Below are 22,846 nucleotides of genomic sequence, written 5' to 3'. Positions count from 1 at the left end.
ATCAGAACATATCTGTGGGACAAAAATTGTCCAATGGACCATTGACTAGGATGGTACTGCTAATAATCAGTCAATAATGTCGACGTCACTGCAGTTTATTCACTTAACCTGATGCATCAGAAGTCAATGGAGTATCTATCAAAACTTAGTTAAGAAGATGTATATTATAAGGAAAGAGGAAAAATGTCCATTGGTTACACAGAAGTTGCTTATCCCTAGTTCCAAAGGAAGGAATGTATCCTCATTAGCCTAGTCATTCCCACTAAATCAAAGGGATCTATATATTCCCTGTTAAATAAGATTAAAGAATAGATTTCCTGGGGCTATCAAAGTCCTCTAAGTCTCTCTTTTTTTTTTTTGCAATCATAAAGCAATTAGTGGCAGAGGGGAGAAACTAGATGCACATTGATCCTGAGCTAAAGGAACAAGCAAAATGGTGAATACAGAACAAAATGGAACTTGTTATGTCACCTCTTAATAGACAGCACTCACTCAGCTCTTAAAAGCCCTTTTTTAACATATGGAATATTATGTTTATTTTTAGGTGCCAAAAAATAAAGCTAGTAGGGATAATTTGCGTATTGGATGTGAGTGTGTTCATCCTTTGTTGCTGAACAAGACCATGCCATCAGAGAAATAATGACATGACTTGAACTTGACTTTGTTCTGAGTGAGGGAGGGGTGTGCAGGTCACCAGCCTCACTTCTCCTCCAGAGCCATCTGAATCCAGTGACCAGACATTCATCAGGATGACTGGAGATGACCCAGGATGAGGCAATTGGGGTAAAGTGACTCACCCAAGGTCACACAGCTAGTGAGTGTCAAGTGGCTGAGGTGAGATTTGAACTCAGGTCCTCCTAACTCCTGCACTGGTGCTCTATCCACTGCACCACCTTGCTTCCCCCACTAGATAACAAAAAACAAGGATCCTACCAGATTCAGACAGGCTAGGCCATTGTTTTGAATTTAATAAAATTAAATCTGACTGGGATAAATGTAAACTCTTTAAAAAGGAGACAATGACCTGGGTACAACTTGTAGGAATAAGGTCTAAATGAGGCTTCCTTGATGGTGGTTAAGATCCAGAGAAGTGTACATGATTCAAAGAAATAATGGGAGTCAAAAAGAAGATTAAGTAGGCCTAAGAAAATTCCTACTAAGGGAAGACAGTCAAGGTAGTCAGAAAGATAGATTTTGACCAGTAGAGCCTTTTTTTTGCTATTTTGGCTGAGTTTGATTGTGATTCCAATTAATAATAGACCTTTAAAGTATGCTACTTAGCCCCCAAAAATATTTTGGCTAGGGAAATCTCTGTAAAGAAAAGATAATACTCCCTTTGAGGGAGACAAGTCTCCTAGATGTCAGGAGAAAAGAGAAAAAAGAAAACACATAAAAACGAAAACGGATCAAAACAAACAAAAAGTAGCAGTAGATGACTGTCTATAGTAGGTGTAAGGAAACAAAGACATGGAGTTGAGCAGGAATGAGGCCCAGCCAAGGGAAGCAATGAGAAGGATTCTTGCAGAACCCCAACCTTAACAGCAAGAATTGACTAAGAGTGTCTCTGACCCCAGGACTGACCTTCTGTACCCTTCAGATGTGGAGGACTTTGCCTTATTACTTACCTTACAATTTTGCTCTAGTTAAATGAATGCCATTTAAAACAAATGTTATTTGGTTTCATCTGACATCAAGGTTCAACAGAAGGGGACTCAGATGAATTTAAATACATGCTAACAGCACACTGGACTTGGATTCCAACCAATCCATGTCAGGGTTTGAGTGTGAGCTCATGGTATATTTATATCTTTTCGGTAAGATTGATCTGTCATATCAAGTAGTCATCATATTTTTGCATTATTTTTTCTTTATATGATGTTAGCAGTTACCTTTCAGATTTGGGCAGGCCAAGCCAACGCAACAGTGTAGAAATTCTCTCTTCATATGGAACGGAACTAAAGGAAATAGTTAAGAGAAAGGAGACACAGGACCATGAGAAGCATATTTCTACCAGAATATGTTAATCAAGCAAGTAAAAACTGATGTTTTCCAACATTAATGATAATATACTTAGATAGATTTGTATTATTACAACTAAAATTTGTTTGTTAAATTTTTCTTAAAAGAGAGTTGTCAATATAATTAAAAGTCAGTGCAACCAAATCCTGATTCTGCTTCTTTCTACCTATGGGACTTTGGGCAAGACACTTCATCTGGGCTTCAGTTTCCTTATACACAAAAATATGAAATATATAAAATGACTTCCATTGTCCCTTATGCCTCTCAATCTTGACCCTATGATTTCTCTTCTCTCCTTTTAAAACATCCTTCTTATTTGCCTTCTTTTTGTCATTCCAAAAAGTCTGAGGAGACAATACTGACATTTTCAATCTAAATTCTTTTTATCCTTCCTGTTTAGGAAGAGTAAAGAGGAAATAAATGGACCTCCTCTAAGGAATGGCAGGTGTACAAGAGACCAGCCCAACAGAAGGAACTTTACCTTGCCAACTAAAATCAAAAGATTGAGAAATAACAGTACTTTGGGACTTCATGATTTCATCAGTGTGAGAACCAAAGATGAAATTCCTTCCAATTAATTTATATGCCAACTCTTAGAATTAACTGCCTGAAAGAAAAGTTACATAAAGTACAACTTCCCACTTGTTCCCCCTAATTGGTTCATACCATAAAGATATGACTTACTTGTTATACTTCATGTAAATGGATGGAAATGTGCCATTAACAGCTACATCAGAGCCAGGCCAAAAGTAGGTCCCAGCCTTTAAACCTTGATACATAGCTGTTAGCCAGATCTGTAGGAAGATGAAATCAAAAGTTTACTACAAATCAAAATTTTCAATTTGTAAACTTCCAAGAAACTTGAAGTTGATCAAGGAAAAGCCTCAAAAATAAATGTAAGGATTTCTATTAACATGAATAAGGGGGATTAAGTTGAGAGTAATGGGGCTAGTTTAAATGAATGATTCACAATCACATGTGCTTTCTAATTTTATAAAGATATTATAATAATTTAACAATTCTAATATAACTGGAAAATAGTGCAATTGTTTTTAAAAGTTTAAAGTTTTAAAATCATTTATTTAGTCAAAAATATTATTTTAACAATTAGAAATTGTCTCAATTTTTAAAGTAATTTATTTATTTAAAATAATTTTTCTCTTATTCTCTGGCATTCAAAATATAATAATTTTTATTTCAAAAATTATTTTTCTTAAAAATTATTAAGACCATTGAAGAATAGCAATGATAGACTGGTATTTTAAAAAGTATTTGAGTAAATAATATAACAGAATCATTATTCTATTATTGCAATTTATAATGACATAATTTACATGAGATTTTAAAAATCATCCATTTATTTAAAGTTCATTATTCTAATATAATTGGAAAATGTTATTAATTTATATGTAAAAATCATTTACTCATCTAAAATAATTATTCTATTACTCTCATATCACTGAATTTTAAAAATTATTTGGAATAAAACATTCCCAGTGATAAAAAGAAATGCCCTTCACAGTTTTAAAATACTGTTTATAAAGCTTAAAACCACTATCTAGTAGTTGACTTTTAAACAAACATTAGACGGATGATTTCGAGAAAGCAAGGGAGGCAGTCATTTTCAAATCAACAACAGAGCCTGCTCAGGGCTCCATTCTTGGCCCTGTTTAAAGAGCAGTGTAAGAGATGAAGTGGGTTAAGAACTTGACTTCAGTTTTTCAGCAAACCATCTCTTAGGCGGAATGTCAAGGAGGATAAAAAGAAGGAAAGAAATATGTGAGGACATAAATGGATTTAAATGGCAATATCAGCCATTTAATTTAGTTATAAGAAAAGTTTCAGTAGGTAACATTATATTCTAATCTAATAAATGATTAGGAACTGATTGTTGAGTTGAGTTTTCTCACACCACACTGATCACCAAGTAATTTGAAGGAACTGAACAGAATTCCACCTTTCTACAGTTACCTATTTGAAGCTTTGATTGAGAGTAAAAGCTAAGAAAGATCCATCAGATGATCCCCTCCAATTTCTAATAACATCATAACAAAATTGCAATCCACAGTGATTTCAAATAGCTATCAGTCTCGAAGAAATGTTTCTTTTAATCAGACTTTGTAAATAACATTTTATTTCACTCATGAAAAATTTACAAAGACTAGAGTTTACACAGACAAGTCCCTGTGGACTTATGAATTTGCTGTATTGTGTTAGAAAGCAAAGATTAAAAAAAAAAAAAAACAAAGAAAGCAAAGATTACAGCTCAGATAGTGGATACCTACAGGTTGCCCTTTCCACCATGCTGGATCAAATTTCTCTTGTGAAGAAATTGAAAAGTTCTTGTTAAGATATACATCATATATATTATTGTCAATGATGCCATGGGATTCTGGATATAAACCCTAAAATGAAAATAAATCAAAAGGAAAAGAAATTAATTCACATATTAAGATAGAACAGATGGCCCAAAGCTGGGAGAAATAGTTAATACACTGAGTGGCAGACTCAGAATCCAAAAGATTTTGGCAAGACAGACCATAGGGCCAACTATAATAGAATAGAAGTTAACAGGAATAAAGATGAAGTCTTATACTCAGTTTCAAAAAATTGACTTATAAGAGCAAGATTGGGAAGCCATCGCTGGACAGCAGTTTCTAATAATCATCACACCTCTCCCACCCCAGCTACCGCTCAGACAATGCCAGGACCATTTGTTGTACTCCAGGCTCTAGAAGGGGATGCTGACTTCTACATAACTGGCTATGTACTCAGGAGACTATTGCCTTTCAAGAAGTAAACATTGTAGACTAAAGGAATAAGATGCTTTCTTCTGGTGTTTTGGTCAGATGTATTCAGTGAACAGAGGATCTCCCAGTGTTTATGGCTCAGTGAAAACTGTTTATGAATCTCTTCCTATGGAATCACTCCACAGAGTGGGACAAGGTAACGTTTGACATATCCTTCTGGGCAGAATAGGTTCCATGCAAGTACCACCTCCTCCACCCCTACTTCACAGGAGATACTACCTTTTAGTATAATATGGAATACTCTTTCCCAAGAACTCAAAGGCATTTTTAATATTAATCAACATATTTTCTAGCTTAGGTAGGGCCCAGGGAACACAGTAGATTACATTAGTTCTTTAGTAATAATAATAGGAACATTTATAGATTGTGGTTTACAAAGCAATTAATGAAAATTAATTCATTCAATTCTAACAGTCACCCTGGAAGGCAGATACTATTACTTACTATCCCCATAGGGTCACACAGCTAGTAAATAACTGAAAGCAGATTTGAACTCAGGGCTTTCTGATTCCTGGTCCAGCATTCTATCCAACTGTGCCTCCTAGCTGCCTTGTTCTGGATCCTAAACCAAGACTTGTAGAAGACCCTTGAGCTGGTTGATCAATTTTTGGAATGTTTAGCCATGCCTATCAACAATGGATTAGCCTCATGTAGGTAGTCATCAACCTATTTGTGCCTCTATAAAGATATGCCCATGTCAGGTTCTATATTCAGTTAGCAAAAGTTAAATTTGTACCCATGGTGTTTTCCCACCCTACCTACTGGTAGCCCAAAGATCAGTTAGGAGGGAATATATACAACTGGCAAAATACTCGGTCCAGATTTTGCTTCTCCAAGTTCTACAAAGCATCTAGGAACAAGCTGGCCTAACCACTTCTCTAGGAAAAGGCTTTACAATAGTACCCCTTTCCCATGATAATCAATTCCTACAGTGCTCCCTACAGTCTACCCATCCTTGATTCCAGAAATCAAACCTCTCCACTTATTGCAAGACCTAGTGGACCCAGAGGCCTTTGCAAAGTTTATGGCTTAAGTCCTTACTCCTGCATCCTCATACCTCTTAAGTAGGAAGTGAAATCAGAAACTATTCAGACCAATCCTATCATTTTGTATTATGACAAAACTGTGAGACCCAAGGAGTTTAAATTACTTGCCCATGGTCACACAGATAAGTGGCAGAAAAGGTATCTGAACCTATATCATAGGATTCCAAATCTTTCCACTAAAGAGTTATCTCTTTAATGAAAATGATAGGTTCCCACTTTGATCCAGTACTGTAACCCAGAAGACTAAGCCCCCAGAGGCCAAAGGGAAGGCATTGCAAAATATTTAGCCAGAGAGGGGCAGCTAGTGGTGCAATGGATAGAACACCAGCTCTAGAGTCAGAAGGACCTAAATCCAAATCCAGCCTCAGACACTTGACACTTAACTAGCTGTGTGACTCTGGACAAGTCACTTAACCCTGATCACCTCTCCCCCCACCAAAATAAAAAAAGGAAATTTTAAAATAAATAAATATATTCTGCCAGAAAATCAACTTTCCTCCCTTTTCCAGAACTCCTTGGGATCCACTTGCCATAGTCCAGTCATTACATGAGACTCAAGAAAGATCATATTTAAGTTTTCTGAACCACCAATTCACACTAACAAACATTTATTAAACACCTACTACATACCAGGCAGTCTTTGAGACATAAGGGATGGAAAGACAAAAACTAAACAATGTCTGCCATCAAACCTAAAGCAGATAGATATATGCTATATCTAAAACAGTCCCTTGGTGGACCCTGAGTTAAAGCTCCAAACCCTATCTATCATCTGCCCCAACTTCCAGTACAAGGCTTTTAGGATATTTTTATCCAAGTCTGAGATAAAGTCAACCTTACACAGACCATACAGTCAATAACCTGTTCCTAAGACAATGAGTTCCATGGATCAAAGTTTATTGGTTGACCATGTTGTAGGCTAGTTTTGTTAGCCTGAGGTGAAAAAAAAAAAACACAGAAAGGACTCTCCTGACCCTCCTGATACCCCCACCAGAATCTAGATACAATTTATAAAGAAAAGCAAGGAGCTATAGTACTTCCATGATTATGGATCCTTGAATACCCTGACCACATGAAACATACTCAGTCCAGTATAAGGGATCCTAGGGAAGGTAATATAACCTGATTTAGGAACAAATAGATGAAGAATGGACAGCAACTTTCCAGACCCCGTATATTCTATATAATACTGGCAATGGTGTTAGATTTGCAATACCATTACAGTAATTCAAAGGTTTAGGAACTCTAAGTTTTAATATTTCCTGGTCTGGAGAAAGTCTCCACATACTTCTGGAGGGAATGTTGGAACCTTGTTTTGGTCTTGATCTATACTATCTAGGGTATTGCTGCTGTTTTCTCTGCTTAATGAGTATTGTGTTCTTCAGGGATCTCAGGGGTGCCTCAGGCCAAAGAGTGCCCCAAGAAGTTTGATCCAGGGTATCGTCTGATTCCTTACCTCCTGGTCTGAGCTTTAAAGACTCCTGACTGAGTTTCGGCATTTGGGAAACTAAACTGCAGGCTTCCTCCTGGCCAGAGTTCCAATGGAAAGCTACTGCCCTCACTTGACCTTGCTCCCTCCCAGCTTCTGTCAGTTAGATGGAAGGTTTAGCTAGTTCAGAGGAACAGAACTGGATACAAAACAAGGTTTCCATGTTCCGTACACTGGTCAGTCAGATGAAGGCTCAGCCCAACCCCACAATCCAGGCTCAGAGAGATAGAACTATAGGCACACTTTTGATCTACACTCTCCAACTAAGACCCCAAACCCATCTACACTGGATGCAAGCCTCTATTCTGGGAACAGATTGACAGAACTGTAGACTCACCCCTGGTCCATACTTTCTGCCCTCACATACAGCCTCAAGCTTTAGCTCCAGTCCTCACAGGAAGGTTGCCAGTTTGCCCCTATTCTTTGCTTTCTGCTCTAGTATACATATATAGGTCCCGGCCTCCTCCATGTGCTAGAAGGCTCTGTATGGACCTTCCTGGCCAAATAGATGCCCCTTCCCAAGTACCTGCAGACCTTTGGCTGGTTTCTCCTCAAATTATCTGATCACAACTCACTCTGGTATTTTTCCTTGGTCTTTGTTAAGGTACTTATGGTAGATAGCTAGACTTTACTGCTTCTTCTTTCTCTGCCATCTTTGCCATTCTCACTTAATAACAGTCTCTAAAAACTGTTTACCTCAGCCCCAATCTTGATCTACCCAAATCCACATAAATAATTCACCCTAAATGTTGATATATCTAATGTCAACCTGGGGATTCTCATCTTGTTGTCAACATTATCTTCCTCCAAACCCCAGCCCTACACATACTTAAATTCAATAAGCATATATAAAATGATGCCTATGTGCCAAGCACTATGTAGGCACTAGTATAAGAATGACAAAAGTGAAAAAGTCCCTGTCCTCAAAGATCTCACACTTTACTAGGGGAAGAAGGCATGTACAAAATAAGAAGATGTGAAATATATACACAGAAAGTCACTATTTCACTGGATCAGAATTTCTTCATCTGTAAAATGAGGGGGTTAGATGATTTTTAAAGACCCCTCCCTGTCTATATCCAGGATTGTATGATTCCAAGAACAAAGTCATAGGAAGCAGCACTAACAATTGGGGTAACTGCATGCCCCACTGGAGCATAAGATTCCATCAGAGCATTCTTTCCAAGTCACATCTTCCAAGTCTGAAGATGTATTCCTAAGGGAAGGATGAGGTCTGGGCTCATGGCAGCTGAGTAATGGACCTAAGTCAATATTTGCTATTTGCTACAGTAGAGCATGCTAATTCAACAACAAGACTGAAGTCCTTTTGGTTGGGGGCAAGGAGACATGGTTAGCATATGGTTCTCATAAAAGAGTCCTGTCTCCTATGAAGACATGTCATGAGACAAGTTTATTCCCTATTACTTTATGCTATTTTCATCAACAGGTTCCATGAGCAATTTCACAATGAATTTCTACCTCACTCTACCTGGGTATAACTGGTGTTTGACTTTGAAATTTTTGTGGATAGAACATGGCACTTGTAGAGAGGAAGGCTGTGCGACCTTAGATTAATCCATTAACCCTCCTAGACCTCAGTTTCCTCATCTGTAAAAATAAGGGTGTTGGATTCAGTAACATTTAGGATCCCTTACAACTCTAAATCCATGATCTTGTGGTCCAATCTCCAAGCATTCGTGACACCTGCCTCACCTTCCAGATTTGCTGACACCAGTGAATCCTTTGACCCTGATGCCTTCCTGGCCTTCTGATTACTCTCTCCTGAATCATAGTTTGACCCATGACCTTTCACCAATAGAAGTTTGCTAATTGGCCTTAATCGGTGGCATATAATGTGACTAAGACATCTTTCTTCCCTAATCTGGGCCATAAACCACTTAATTAGTTTTGGGCTTTTTTTTTTTTTCCAGTTAAACCATTTGGTTAACAACTTACTGTGACAATGGTGTAATGATTTGGGAAGGTCTTGGTTGGATAAGCTGCTCTCATGTACTTCGAATGTATTCCACAAGTTTCTGCAATAAATCATAGTGACATATTAGGAAGTTCCTTTTTATGAAGAGTATGTGCGAACAGGTAGAAATCTGAGACATAAAGCTTTCAATAGAAATAATAAATAGCCAACCATGAGGGTTCAAAATAATAATGGTTTATACAAATATATTTAATATAATTAGTTTAACATCTATTCTGTGTGCTTTTCTTGAACTAATACATTGAATACGGTAAAGAAAGTAAAAATTTCTGAACCCTAATATCTAACTACACCCAACTAAGCTTGAGGTGACATGTGAAAAGATGCTATATGGAACAGAAAAGCTTTACAGTATTTATATATTAGAATACATACAAATACCTATTACGATATACACAAATTATTATTCTAAAACTAATTTCAGTGGAAATTTCTTATGTAACCTATTTCTGAGTTCTTGGCCCATATATTTTCAAGTAGATAGTTCACTTTTTTAAAAATCATATTCAATATAACAAAATTCCATTATAATATAAGACTAAAAGCTATCCTTTAACCTTTGTTCTAGTCTAGTGTATGTAAACTGGTAACATTCAATCAACAAGCATTTGTTAAGTATGTCCTACGTGTCAGGCACTGTGCCAGACACCAGAGATCCAAATCCAACTAACTCAACAGCCTCTACTCAAAATGTAAGCCAATGATGGCAATACTATCTTATCAAAACCTTACTGTTTACAAAGAAACAAAGTTTATATCTTAGTACTTTGGCTTCCTACCTATGGATTGTAGTTATTGCAAGAGCTTCACAAATCAACCAATGAACAGGCTTTTTATATAATTAACAAATTGTATTCCTCACATATAGATGTATTACTATTTTTCCAATGTCGGGGAAAGCTGTAATAATTATTTTTGGACTTCACTTATCATTTCACTAATGTAAGGAACTCAAAGTGAAAAACTTTCGGAGTTCAAATCAGTACCTGCTCTGCAATTTATAATCTTGATTACATTGAGAGGTTAAGTGACTTTCCTAGGATTATACAGTCTATATGTGGCAGAGGTGGGATGATTTGAATACAGGTCTTCCTGATTAAAGCCAGCTCTCTATCAGCTATCACATTCCCTTTTGTTACAATGACTAATAAAATAAAAATTATTCACTTAAAGTGTTACATATTTGAAGTGTTATTAAATTGAGGCAGTTCAGGATCTGCTCTGTAATTTGTAATCCCAGACAGTTGTCTGCATCCCTGAGAGCTCAAGTGATTTACCCACTATGTGCCCAGGGTAGAGGAGAGGTGTTCTGAGGCCAGTTTTCTATTCTCTTTTCCTGTCAGGCACCAAGGTGCATTGGTAGAGGAAGTTTCTTTACAGGAAGCTTGCCACACTCTTTTTCTCTAGGTTTCTATGTCACTAACACTCTCCTAGATCCCCTCCTACCTGGCTGGTTGTTCTTTCTCAGTCTCCTTTGTAGCAGCATTATCCAGGTAACAACGCATGTCTCCCAAGGCTCCATCCTGGGCCCTGTTCTCATACCCCTCTATTTATTAATTTTATTAATTAATTAATTTTTTATTCCCCAATTTACTTGGCAATCTCATCAAGTCTCATGGATTCTTTATCTTTTCTCTGCTAATGATCATTTGTCTACTTATTCAGCTCTAACCTCTTTCCTAATCTCCAGACTCACCTCTCCAACTGTCTACTGGACATGGTGAACTAGATAATCCAAAGACATATTAACCTCAACATGTTCAAAAGTGAACTCATCTTTCCTCTAAAACCCTCTCTTCTTACTATCACAACTTGGGTGACACCCCCTACTCCCCATTCTCATCCCTTTTCTAATCTGTTGCCAGATCCTGTAGATTATTCCTTCATAGCATTCGCTACATCTGCTCCCTTCTTTTCTCATATACTGCCACCAACCTAGTGCAGGCCCTCATCACCTCATGCCCAGACTGCTTCAATACTAAGCTCCTTGGTTCCTTTACCTCATATTTCTCCCTACTTCTGTCCATCCTGCAATCAGCTATCAGACTATCTTCCTAAAGTGCAGGTCTGACCATTTCACCTTCCTATTTAGCGAACTCCAATGGTTGCCTATCTCCTTCAAAATCAAATATAAAATTCTCTTGGCATTCAAAGCCCTTCGTAATCTGACCCTTACCTACCTTTCCATCTTTTTACTTCTTTCTCCTCACTATATACTCTGTGATCCAGTGACTGTCTTTTCTGTTCCTCCAACAAGACACTCCAACTTCTGACTGTGCATTTTCACTGGCTTTCCCTCAGACCTAGAATTCTCTATTCATCTCTACCTATTGGCTTTCCCCACTTCTTTCAAGTCCCAGTTAAAATCTCACCTTTCATGGGACACTTTTACCAATTCCCCTTCATTCTAGTGCCTTCTCTCTAGTGATTAATCTCCAACATATCTTCTATATCTTTTCTGTATATAGTTGGTAGCATGGTGCCTCTTTCATTAGACTATGAATTCCATGGGAATAGGGACTGTCTTTTGTCTTTCTTTGCATCCCCAGGGCTTACCACAGTACCTAGCACATAGGAGTTCAATAAATGCTTGTTGAATTTGATGTGACTTGATTATACCAGTGAAATCACAGCTATTACAATCCCTATCTATTAAACTGATAACAAATTTTTTGTCATTATGCCTTTTCCCAATCAAAAGATAATAATACTTATCATGGAGTAATAAAAGAGACAGAGTCCATGAAAGTATTTTTAAAATGTTTTCCTAAGAGATAAGGAGCTGTCATACTCCAAAACCTTGAACACCACTGGCTTATTTTTTTTAATACAGTTTCCATGTGGAAAAAGTGATCTCTCAGTCATTTGTTTTTAATAGGGAAGGCCATTAGCTGTACCTTTATTAATCTGATCATTTCTTGGTCTGTACAATAACCTTATTCCAGAGATCGCTACCATTGGGAAAAAACATGTTGAAAGTTACTTCCTCTCCAGCAGCAAAACAGAAAATATTGGACCAGAGTTGACATAGCTGCATTAGAAATTTTCCAACAATGAAAAGATGAAAAGCAAACAATTCTCTTTTCTTCAGGAAATATGACCTTTCCCTCTTAAATTATTTAAATAAATTAAAATAAATATCATGCTATTGTTACATAGAACTTATGAGGCACAATTTTACCTTATCTTATTTAACCCTCGTATCTACCCAGTGAGGTATTACTGTTATCCCCACTTTATAAATGAAAAGCTTAAATGTCATACAGGTTATTGTATTGCTTGTCTAGTATTGTATTACTGGCCAGGGGTCAGCAACTTACCCTGCATGAGATATAGGCTTTTCATTCATTCAAGATCTTTCTAATCTAAACCATCACTGTAAAACTAAAAATCAACAGAACAGACACTTTAAGCAGTGTGGCAGACTATGGCCAGGCCTATATACCTTACAAAAGAGAAAATGATATAAGGAAGCAGCTGGAATTTCAAGGAGGAAGTTCCTCAATCACTATGTAAAAGGTATTTAAAAGAGGAAGTAGAATAGCAACTACAGGATACAGGTTCCTTTCCTTCAAGTGTAGATGAAGGCTTCATACTGGTGAAAGACCCCATCCCAACCCTCCCCATACCTGGGCATATACATTCTCCCAGCTCAGTAGCACATAACTCAGACCTGAAAATTTTCCCAGACCATGCCTCCTGACACCCTTGTGAACAGTCTCTGTAGGGGAAACTGAAGGAAAAACAGATCTATGAACATGGTATCTTTCCTATGTATTCAACATCTATATCCCTTCTGAGCTAAGTAAACCTATTCCTCTATACCGTTTGCTTGTGGGAGGCAATCATTTGGACCATCCTGATATGGGAGCTCAAGATGGCTTTCTGAGCCTCTGAGGACTAGAATCTTATCCAGAGAGATGGGGTGGAAGATGAAAAAGAAGTTGAGAGTAAATGAAAATCAGCCTATAAAAAGAGAAATTCTAGATCACAAATCTAGAGGTAGAGGGGACCTCAGAGGCCATCTAATCCAACTCCCTTCACTTTCCAGAGGAGGAAACTGAGACATACTGTAGGTGATTAGTAAGTATTTGTTGAAATGAATTAAAAAGTATTAAATTATGAAAGTGACATTTCTGTTGAGCTTATAATTCAGCATTCTGGAGTTCATACTTATGAAATATTTTGATTGACTATAAACTAAGGATAATACAATTTTAGAATGTCCTAATTCTTGGAGACTTTACTCATTAGGCTTTTTTTTTTAATATTGCTTATCAGTATAGCATTATCTCCCCACTATTGTAAGGGGCCCAGAGGGTCCCAGGGGGTGCAAGTCAGAGGCAAAGCCTATTCCCATGGGAACGGTGCTGACGCACACCCTGGCAGAAGCTCTGTGTGACCCTGGAACCTGATATTCCTGCAGATACCAATGTCCTGTACAGTAAAGTTACAAGTGAGCCTGGGAACCCAGGAACTAGCTGCAGGAACAAGATAAGCTTCCTTCCTTAGTGCAGGTGTAAGGATGTGTGTTGGGGGACAGCTCTGGACCGGGGTCCCCCGTGAGGACCGTGAGACGCCTGAGGGTCTGAACCTGCTTACGTGGCAGGCTAGCTGGTCTAGCAAGCCACGAGGTACTGGGATGGCCCTGGTAACAGGCTGGCTCCACCCACGGGGAGGCACTTGGGAGGAGCTCGCCTGCCCATGGAAGGTACGGGGGAGGAGACAGGGGATAATAAAAGGGGATGACCATGAGAGCTGGAGAGAGAAACGGAATAAAGCTTGCTGGCTGCAACTCCTTTCGGGTGCTCTGCCTGTTTATTCCCCTCCCCCAACAGGGAGAGGGAATTCCCTCCCCCGAACCAGGAGGAGGGCCGGAGACGTCCGAGGACCGGGGATAGGTAAGTAGAAGGCGAAGGCCTGGGAGTCGCCCTGGGCAGATGTGGAATAGTCATCAGATGGTGAAGTAATGGGATGAGCTCAGCATGTATGTGATTGGTGGATCAGCCTTTATAAACCCTAACCCTCAGCTGAATAAAGAGTTGTTGCTTGGATCATCTTGTCTCCGGTCTCCTTCCTTCAGGGCCCACAGATTAGAGGCCTGTGGGTCAGGGGGATTCAGGGGGCTCGGGCCTTGACCCTGAGCACACTATAAGAATCTCTGGAAAACTCCACCCTCTGACACTGCCTTAATGGAGAGCCATTGCACACATGTGGTTGCAAAGGCACACCTATGAGTTCTCACCTGTCCACACACAGGAAGGAATATGGAAGTGGAAAGATCATAAATCTTTTTTCAAAGATGGAAATAAAAACTGATGCTTTGCCCCTAGGAAATAAAGCTTTTTTCAGTCATGTCAAATTCTACACAAACAAGTGAAGAGAAAGGAAGAGCCAAAACAAATATGGGAATGTGGGCACCACGGATAAGCCATACTATACAATAAACCAGTCATCAAATCCAAAGGTCAAAGTTGAGACTGACACAGTTATTTCTTCTTTCAGTAGGTAGAACTTGACCATTTAATTAGAGACTTACTCAATTTGTTGATATTGGGCATCAGTGTGTTCCATGTATCTAAATATTCAGATCTGAAACCATCCATGGAAAACAAAATCACAGGTGGTAGACTAAACCTAAAAGTAAAGCACACAACAACAACAAAAAAGTCATTATTCACTCTAATTGTAAGAAGTAAAGTACTCTCCTGTCTCCTGTCTGTCAGTCTCTACATTAGAAAATGTTCAGATAAATATAACATGTCTAGGAAGAACAAACTGTAAGATGTGGGCAAGCTTTGTTTATACTGTTATCTCTCTTTTAAATAGTAAGGTTGTAGTGATCTTTGGCTTACTTAGGTCTCCTGCACAGCAGCCTTTGGCTCAGCTGTGGGGTTCACTATGGAGAGTCCTTTCCCATCATTTTAGGGTTCGGTAATGAGCATATGAGGGCCCACTCTTGAGACCCCTTATCATAAACCAGTGGTATGCCCTCCCTTCCCCTCAATGTGCTATCAGGCCCTCGCCATGCCTATTCCCTTTGACTTAGGGTCAAAGTGTTGTGGTTTGGGATGCTGGGAACCCTGAAATGTAAGGGTACAGGGAGGGTCTGCCTCGAAAGAATTCGACCATTCAAGACTTCTTTCAGTCAAAGAGGCAGGGTTTATTTTGATAATGTTTAATATAAAATTTTGGAATAATCTCTTTGTTCTCTCTGAAACAAACTCAGAGAATGCTTCTTCCTATGTCAGCAAAAGCCAGCCAAGGCTGACTCTACACTCCTTAGGAGACCTTTAACCTAAGACACTATATCTTATGATCTATAGACATATACTATGTTTGTTATGGCATATTAGTGGTAAAGAAAATATAGACATCTTGGGTCGCAATTTCTATGTGAAACTTTGTCAAACTCTGTTATCTTATTGTATTACAACCCATGCAATTAAGAAATTCCTTTACTAATGGTCTAGTTAGTCACTTATGGAGATCATAAATCTGAAGGACACAGAAAACTTCTTTGTCCTAAAACATATTTAAGGCTGCCCAATTCTTTGTATCGGTAGCCAGAACATTTCTGGCTCCATAATGCATTATGTTACCGTTGTCTTTAATAGGGAATTGATTAATTAATTAATTAAATCATAAAATGTATGCATTTAGCCTGTTGCCTTTTCTTTCAAAGTTTTCAGGTCAACAGTTAGTATTGCCAATAGAAGCAGGCTAGATTCTAAGTGAATCTGCAGTATTATAACACCAACAGAAGCCGGCAGAATTGCTAGTGAATCTGCACAATTTAATTGGAATAAGATTGGTACTTATATACCAAGAAAAAACAGTGAGAAGATCTGGATAGGATTAAGCAGGGGCAACAGAAAAGGATATAGAGGGATTAAAGACAGGTAAGTAGCCAGGCAAGGGCCAAGTACAGACATCGAAGGAAGTTAAGTGGTCTGAGAGACACAGTGTAAGGGCAGTTAAAAAGGATTATTGAGTATCTAGGTGGTGTGGGGGGGGATAGGCCAGATGTCTCAGGTGAAAAGCCAGGGACTAGGTTGTGCAAAAATTCGGGGGCTGGCTGTGTGAGGGGGTTGTGTGGGAAAAGTTCAGGGACCAGGCTGCATTTGTAGACACAGTCTTTTTCTTTTAAGCGTCCAGGTCCCTATGGAATTTTAGGTCCCATTTGTTTGAGGGGTGAATAATGGGGTGATGGGACCTGGATCCTGAATTTTCCCATACATTTCAGTAGCCCAGATCACTAGTGCCTCTCCCCAAGGCTTCTGGCTCACCCCAGCGCACCCTGATTACTTAATTAGTTAACTTGACACTCCTTAATCCCATCTTGACCCTTTCATTGTTTACCCCTGGCCCATCCCAGGCTATTTAAACAATAATCTTAATCCTATCGAGCTCTTTTCACTGACCCTTTTTCTGTGTAACAGTATCGTTCTCATCCGCTTTAAGCTTGGAATGAATCACCAAAATATAAGGGAAAAGATAAAAGAAAAATGAGAAGATATTGTTGTTTTATCTGGGGTGAAGTAGATTTAGGAGGAGTAATATGGCCCAAAAATGGGCTTTTAGAAGATTGGGTATTCTGAAAGTTGAATCTGTATGTAAATGATAAAAACCCCTTTAATTCAGAGGAAGGTACTTAGGCTGCCCTTTGGATGCCAGAAGCTCAGCAGAGGGTATTAAAAGGGGAAAAGGGGGAGGAAGAGGAGAAAGGATCCGCTCCTCTCATTCCCTCCTCCTTACACAGCGGAATGGAAAGAAAAAGGGGAGGAGGACTTATGTAGTTCTAGTGAGCTACATGGTTCTCTATTTAGAGAACTGAGACAACTTTTAAAAGATCAGGAAAATTTAGCTTTGAAAATGAAACCAAAAACATCCACTGAGTTATTTCCTTTAAGAGAGGTCCCCTCAGCCCAAGGAGGCTTGATTTACATCAATGCACCTCCTAGTGCAGCTGAGGTGAGAAATTTTTAAAAAGGAATGAAAGCCCTGATGGCAGACCCACAGGGTTTATCAGAGCATTAGGAATGACCAATGCCTGGCCAATTTTTGAACGTGAAAAAGAATCTTTATGATACTTTGCAGAGTGCCTCTATTAATGAAATTGTGAAGTTAAATTAAATGGTTAGGTTTTTGACCTCTAAGTTTCTTTTTAAGGAAGAGGTAGTGAGTATTTGGTTCTTTTAAAATCCAAAAGGAAGGGAGGAATATGGGTGGAATGGGTTTGGACTTTGTGCTCCCTCCTCCCCCATCCCACTTAAGAAAATGCTTAGCTTAATTAGGAAACCAACAGACAAAAGTTATGGAAAGTTATTGGATTTAAAAATTGTTTGCTGTGATTTGTAATTATTATTAAGTTATTTAGGCCCTTTTGCCTGGGTAAGGAAGTTTCTTTTTAATTACATGGGAGTGGCAGGCAGTTCTCTGCCTTACCTGAAGAAGGATCAGTAATGGAAATGAGCAGAGTAAAAGACAGGCAGTCTGGAGTGAAAAGCTGAGTTTTGATTTAATGAAGTCTATAAGCTAAAATTGGTACTTTGTGTTTAAATTAAGTAAATATATTTGATGCCAAAAGACTATGCGTGTAAAAATTGCAAGTATACTTTAGAATTTTAATGAGATTTCTTTTAGAAGTATTAACTCTGGCCAGGTGCTTAGACTATGTGGACAAAGGGGAAGTTACCAGCCCTGCCCCTTCATATGATTGAAAGGTTGGAATGAGCTGGTCTGCTGGACTTGGGAGGGGGAGGGGAGATGGAAGAGGGCTCTTTAGCTGTTTAAGGGAGTAGAGTAAGAAGAAGAGGAGGGTTAAAATGTTTTTATAAATTCAGGTTTGATAGGGTTTCAAGTTAAAATCTGTCCTGAAGGAATAATAGGCAGCATCTGAAAATACTCTTCCTATCAGGGTCAAGCAGAAAGATATTGTTATTTGGCATTTAGAAATTGCATTGTTAAATTAATAATGAATTGGTTTGTGATTTTTAAGCCTGTTCCATCTAAGGATGTATTAAATAGATTAAAAAGTTCATTTCTGTTGCTAAGAAGGAAGTTTCAACTAAAATTGGTTTTTGCTACGAATAAAGCATTTACAAAAGTATTTAAAAGGAAGCTTACGGCTAAATGTGAAAAGGCCTTGGGTTTTAGGTCTTGTAATTTTTGTCAGTTAGGTTCATGGGAGTTTTGTGATAAATTGTACACTGTTCTTAAAAAGAGGAAGATATTTGTATTATAAAATCTTTTGTATGATTTTTGAAAGGTTTACCTATCAAATTTACATTTGTAAGCTAATTTGTTATAAGGACACCAGAAATTTTATGGTTCCAGGTAGCTCTGGGGAAAGCCTCCTGGCCTCATCTCCCTTTCCTTTGGAAGTCCAGTCATTACAGAAGGACTTCTTAAGATCTAATTTGAACTGGAGATATTCAGAGTAGAGATGTTAATTATTTCTTCTTGTAAGGGAAAGGAGTGACCCCAGCCCCACCCAGGGGTCCCTAAGATCTGAAGAGTCTAAAATGAGCACCCAAGAGGTGTGGCCCTTCACTTTGTTAAAGTTGTAATCTCTATGTAAAGTGTATGCTGTGTATGGAATTCCTAAACTAGGAATTTGTTTAGGTGATAATCTCTAGTGATTGGCTTTTAGGACAAATTTAAAATTTAAGATGTGAGTCCTGGTAAAATTTTGATTAGTGAAATCTATTATTTAATGCACAAGCCTCAGGGGACAATTGTGTCCCCAGCCTGGGATGGGATCCTTCTGGCTCAGTTTCCCTATTGCATTCCTTTGAAAAAGAAACACTTCTTTCATCTACAGAGGGACTAAGGAAGGAGCCCAGGGTGGGCCCAGGCAGTCTAGGGGTTCCCACCATGGTCTGGATGGGAGTGGTCAGTAGAACTGAATCAGCAGGGCATAGTGATTAGTGATATGCCTCTATGGGCCACTACAGAGTTAATACACGTGGCACAAGGTGAGGTTTTCCAGGACCCTTTTAGATAAATGGGACTAAAACTTTTAGGGGGTAATGGAAAAAGGTCCCAACTTGGAATAAGGATTTTACATGTTACAAAGTGATGTAAACGCAAAGAGTATTAAAACAATTGACTGAATTAATTACTGAGACTAAATCAAAGACGTCTTTAGTTTAGGGAAGTTTCTTACAGGCAGGTAATCTCTGGTAAAATTTGGCACTGATGGAAAATTTAAGGTTTTAATGGTAAATTTGATTTTATGATTGCTATTTAATCAGGAACTAGAACATGTATAGAAAGGCATGTAAGACTTGCTTCAAAAAATGTGAAATTATAGTCATATCCAAAACCTGATTATTGGAACTTGCTATTCTAAGATTTTATGGGACTGTTTATTACTGACTGTTCTTCTGTGTCTAACTCCAGGTTTGGATAGCAAGAAAGGTGGTCTGAGCCTCTGATCCATGAAGCCAGTAAGCCTGTGAGATGCTGGTATGAACTGAAAAAGGTCATCTCATGGTAAGGTTGGGAGAGCGCCTGTTCAGCCTGGGCTAAGGTAGGATTCTCCTGACTCAATTTCTCCACTGACACCTGGCAGACTTTAAACCTGACTGAATGCCGGTTGATAATCTGCTCCTGCCTGGAATTGGCATGAAGCTAGGGAGATGTTGTTTCCCTGCAATGTCCTTGCTCTTAGTGGCATTTTCTTAATAGTCAAAAGTTTTGTGAGCTTAATATCAGATTTATTTAATTACAGATTATTGGTAGGGGAACATTTGAGGTTAAGTCTAAAATTAAGCTATTAGGTTTAGGACTTCAGACCAACAACAATAAGTTAGGGTCCTTTAGTTCTTAGTAATAATGTGGAGACTATCAGGTTAATAAGGCTTGTGAGGTTAGCATACATAGTTATTATTATTTTGTCTCAGCTGGTTAAAAGAAAAATAGTTTATGACCTATACTGTAAATGCTTTAAAAGAAGTGTATTACCTGATGAATAGTGAATTAATGTAAGATGTCTAATGTGAAATTCTCAAATATGGCAATTGGTCAAAGCTCCAATTTTGATTTTGTAAGAGTGATAAGTGTATAAAGCTTAAGAATGGTCATCTAAAATGGTATTAAGGTCAGTTTTGTAGGAGAAGGGACATCCAGATTTCTATAAGAAGATGAAGGGAAGAAGATGCAGAGCTGCTGTGCTGAAGATGGCCTGAAGGAGCATCTAGATCAGAAAACTGCATCAGATGATCAGATCCCTCCCCAGATGAGATGGAACTTCTGAATGGATCTACCTTTGTATTTTAAATCTCTTTATCTGCACTTACAACCAGGGGACTGCCCCACCCCCTTGTAATTTGTCAATGGGTTGGCCAACTTTGTTCTCTTTCTATATTCATATAAAGGGGGACAGATGAAGGGAAGAATGTATAGGGGAAAGAATGTGAGGATTGGATTTAATTTTAGAGATTGCCTATGTTCTCATCCAAATTTGATGTTCTCCTTTATCAGGTTTCCTTCGTTAGCATGAAGGAGAAGGAGTGGTATGAGAGTATAAAAAGGAGATTACTTAACAGATAATTAAATTAAAGTGAGGCAGGTATACATAGAATTGTGGATTTATAGCTTGAAGGTCCAAGCAATTTATTTATAGATGAGAAACTGAGGTCAAGAGAAGTAAGATAATTTGGCAAGATCCCCCAGCTTGTAAATATCTAAGGCAAGGCTTAATTCTAGGTCTCCTTGACTCTCAATCTACCAGTCTATCTACTACAATTTAACTGTTTATACTTTTTCAGGCTGATAATATTTTATCTCATTTACTTTTTGCTAATATTCAACCTACTTTAAGGAATGTTCAGAAGTGCAAATGGGAGTAATACAAGTAACTCCTTTAATTCTGAAATTAATTATTAATTATAATTATTAATTAATTTCTATTCTAAAAAGTATTACCCACAAAATCCCATATCCCACTTCTTTCCATTTTAATTCAGTCTTCCTACTGCTAAAAAAGAATAATATACCCAAACCAATCTTACCCTTCTGGACACTGAGAGTCCTGAGAAGTACTACATTCTTCATCCACCCAGAGGCTTTCCCCTAAAAATGAGATCAAAATGTTTAGATATAAGAAAAGCAGAAGATAAAAAGAAAATGCACAGACAGCATACTTCATCTTTTATTTAGGGCACTCCCTAAGAATAAAGTATTTTACTACAAAGCTATAACTAGGATATAAGAACTGGAACTTTTCTTGGGTAAGGGGGGGATTTCCAACTCTGTGTGCCTCACTGCCCTTTGCTCACTCTATGTCATGCAGAAGTCAACCTCTCCAATTACACCTCTCTTCTGTGGTCCACCTTTCCCTCTTCCCCACAGCCATGTTTTCCCTATCTGCTATCCCATCATCCCCACCAACCTCCACTCCCATCCCCATAACATTACACTTGCTCTGAGGTAACAAGGTTCATGGCTCATTAGCCATGACACAAGGGATGTGATTTGGATTCTTTAGTCATGGATCAACTCATCTCTTGGTTCTGTATCTGTATCCAATTAGGGATGATTTCTTTTATGTGCCTCTTCCCCTCCCCACCCTCCAACTGATCTCCACATGCCAGAACTCCTGGTGACAACTATGAAGGAAGAGACAATTTTTCCAGAGAAAATGAATGCAATTTACATTATTAGCATACACAATTTATTGCATGACATATAATGACTTGGCAGAGATCAGTCACCTTATCAGAATAACTACTTCTTACCAAAACATAGTTTTGAAAGGAAAATAGTTCTGGGAAAGACAAGGGCTAAATTTTATTTCAGGAAGATATTCTCTTATGTGTTGATCCTTTTTCAGACAAAACAGAAGAAAATGATACTTGTTCTCTTACTTACCTTTGCAAACACTTTTATAATCAGTACAACAGTCTTTTCTCTGCAAGCAGTCATCAGAGCAAGAACAATGGCTGGAAGGCAGCCGAGTCTCTCCACAACGAAATGCATTGCATGTCCATATCTGAGCTGCAAATTTCATAATTCAACTGAATATTCAGAAAGTTATATATTCACTCTAAGAAAATATGAATTTTATTTCAATATAGTTACTTCTTAATTATCTACAATAATTAAGGACAAAGGATAACACAAAACTGTTCATCTATTTGTACTACTAATTCACTAATCTTCTCTATTGGAATAGTATCAGGGCTCTAATTTGCTATAAAGCAATCTTGTGAGTGTTGAGTAACTCTGCAGTCACTAATCTACACTCAAGATAGGGATGAGAACACTGATTCTGGGGAATCCTTATGATTCCAAAATAGCTACATAAAGGAAGAGTCATCCAGCCTGGTCAGTCAGTCAACAAACATTTATTAAGCACTTACTATGTGTCAAGTACTATGTCAGAGTTGGGGATTTAAAGAGAGGCAAAAACACAGTTCTTGCCCTCAAAGGCCATTGTCTCTCCATTTCAATGGGGAGACAAAATGCAAATAACTGG

General features: G+C 38.2%; 1 protein-coding gene across 3 annotated transcripts in view; it reads right to left on the bottom strand.

The window, feature by feature from the left end:
• The window catches only part of ENPP3 (ectonucleotide pyrophosphatase/phosphodiesterase 3), a 110,997-nt gene that overhangs the window by 62,899 nt on the left and 25,252 nt on the right, over positions 1-22,846 (bottom strand). For all 3 annotated transcript variants that reach the window (XM_072643344.1, XM_072643346.1, XM_072643345.1), the window contains 7 exons: positions 22,240-22,365; positions 21,381-21,441; positions 14,900-14,997; positions 9,321-9,400; positions 4,305-4,424; positions 2,704-2,813; positions 1,890-1,955 (listed from right to left, as the gene is read on the bottom strand). In XM_072643344.1, coding sequence (XP_072499445.1) covers positions 1,890-1,955; positions 2,704-2,813; positions 4,305-4,424; positions 9,321-9,400; positions 14,900-14,997; positions 21,381-21,441; positions 22,240-22,365 — 661 coding nt within the window. The remainder of the gene's footprint in view (positions 1-1,889; positions 1,956-2,703; positions 2,814-4,304; positions 4,425-9,320; positions 9,401-14,899; positions 14,998-21,380; positions 21,442-22,239; positions 22,366-22,846) is intronic.

This window comes from Notamacropus eugenii, chromosome 2 (genome assembly GCF_028372415.1).
Source record: "Notamacropus eugenii isolate mMacEug1 chromosome 2, mMacEug1.pri_v2, whole genome shotgun sequence".
Classification (NCBI taxonomy): domain Eukaryota; kingdom Metazoa; phylum Chordata; class Mammalia; order Diprotodontia; family Macropodidae; genus Notamacropus; species Notamacropus eugenii.
This window is presented reverse-complemented; position numbering and strand designations above follow the sequence as displayed.